Source organism: Octodon degus, unplaced genomic scaffold (genome assembly GCF_000260255.1).
Source record: "Octodon degus isolate 3935 unplaced genomic scaffold, OctDeg1.0 scaffold00007, whole genome shotgun sequence".
Classification (NCBI taxonomy): domain Eukaryota; kingdom Metazoa; phylum Chordata; class Mammalia; order Rodentia; family Octodontidae; genus Octodon; species Octodon degus.
The window spans coordinates 23,062,885-23,064,759 of record NW_004524583.1 but is presented as its reverse complement, the minus strand read 5'-3'; the positions used below and the strand labels follow the sequence as shown (position 1 = coordinate 23,064,759).

Genomic DNA, 1,875 nt, shown 5'->3' with positions numbered 1-1,875 from the left:
AATACATAGATATACATATAGATATACACGTACACATTAGAATGTCATATTTGCCAATTTCTCTTATTAACAGTAGTATTTGTAGAAAAGCAGTAACTTAAAATCATTAGGGCAGGGCTGGTGAGATGGCTCATTGGTCTAAAGCACCTACTTAGAACAAGCTTAGCAAAGCACAGGGACCACGGTTCGATCCCCCAGCACCACATGCCAGCCAGCCCCACCTCCTGGTGGGCTGAGCTGGCCACACACACACACACACACACACACACACGTGCGCGCACACACACACTCACACATAAATAAATAAAATTAAAAAAACTTTAAAATCATTAGGGCACAGCTCTGTAGTAATATGTTACATTATGAAGCTTGCTAAAATCTCATTTAAGGTTATAATTTCATATGCAGTAATGTTATAGAAATAGAATCCCCAAAACAAGTTGGCTTTTATAAAAGCAAAAAGATTGTAGTAACTTCGTGAATTTAGTGAAACATTTAATTTGGTCAATCTCACAGTAGAATCATGCCAAAGAATTTTCAAGAACAAATGTTTAATAATTATTTGGACAAATGAAATACTGATATTTCATATCACAGCTTCATCTTCCTTTGCATTGTCCACAGTAGCATACTGCAGCGTCTTTAAGCTCCGGTTCATTGTTTTTGTTTGTTTCTTTTTATAAAGGACTCTACATCAACTGATGACATGTGGTAAGACTACTCACCTACCCGTGGAGTTCACCTTCGCCTCCAAAGGAGAGTGCAGCTCAACTTTGTTGAACCTTTTAACATCCACCCCCAGCTCTAAGGACGGGGACATGGCATGGGCGAGAGTGATCACACCGGAGAACAGCAGCGGTGCAGCAGCTAGCCCAGAACTGATTTTTTTTTTTTTTTTTTTTTGTAAATTTGAGACTTATATAAACATGATTTCAAACCATAATTCATGTTGTAAATCAGACTCCAGCAATTTTTGTTGTATGATTTTTTTTTTGTAAAGTGTAATTGTCCTTGTACAAAATGCTCATATTTAATTATGAACTGCTTTGAAATCACTATCAAAGATACAAGACATGTTCGGCCTGTGTGATGCAGCAGATGCGTAGTCTGCGCAAGTCTGGTTGTGTTTGGACTTGGGGTTGGCCAGGGAGAGCAGCAGCCACGTCAGCTGGATGCTCCAACTCGCATGTAATGACGGAGAATAATTTACAAGCCTGCCGAAGCTGAACATTCACGGGATTGTGGAACACTGCTTGTGTCCTGGCAGAGGACTGGCATGGCCGGGGCCGCCGTTTGCTTCACTTCACTTCACTCTTTCAGGACGTTGTCTCCACATTGCCAGGAGTATTGCAGGTAATACAGTATATTCGTATGAAGAGCAATCTTGGGGCTCAAATGCCTGGTTCCTTGCACCTCTTTTACAAGTCCTTACATTTAATTACTAATTGATAAGCAGCAGCTTCCTATATAAGGTAGGAGACTGCCACGTTTTTGCTATCATGATTGGCTGGGCCTGCTGCTGTTCCTAGTAAGATATTCTGAATTCCATTTTATCAATAAAGCTTGATTTAACAAACAAGAAATTTAATTATGTATGTGTAATTCCTCTTTTACCCCGGTCTTTTAAAACACCATGTCATTGTAAATGAGATGTTTTCTTGTAGGGAAAGAGGTCAGTCTCTTATTGGACAATACTGTTTCTAAAGGCATGAAGAGAACTGTTTCCATTAGACTCAAAGATTTAAGTCTCTGTTGTTCTTGAATCTTTTTTTTCAAAATAAGTTTATTTCAGGCTGCTTACTTTTCATAAAGATGTACATCAGCTTGAATTTGCCTACTGTTTAATTACAATAATTGTCTAAGTTTGACAGTCTT

General features: G+C 38.8%; 1 protein-coding gene across 2 annotated transcripts in view; it reads left to right on the top strand.

Annotated features, from left to right (window-relative positions):
* Positions 1-1,583, top strand: part of Ppm1a (protein phosphatase, Mg2+/Mn2+ dependent 1A) — a 48,140-nt gene extending 46,557 nt beyond the window's left edge. For both annotated transcript variants that reach the window (XM_004624815.2, XM_023703085.1), the window contains one exon: positions 686-1,583. In XM_004624815.2, coding sequence (XP_004624872.1) covers positions 686-715 — 30 coding nt within the window. In that variant the 3' untranslated portion in view covers positions 716-1,583. The remainder of the gene's footprint in view (positions 1-685) is intronic.
* Positions 1,584-1,875: the final 292 nt, after the last annotated feature.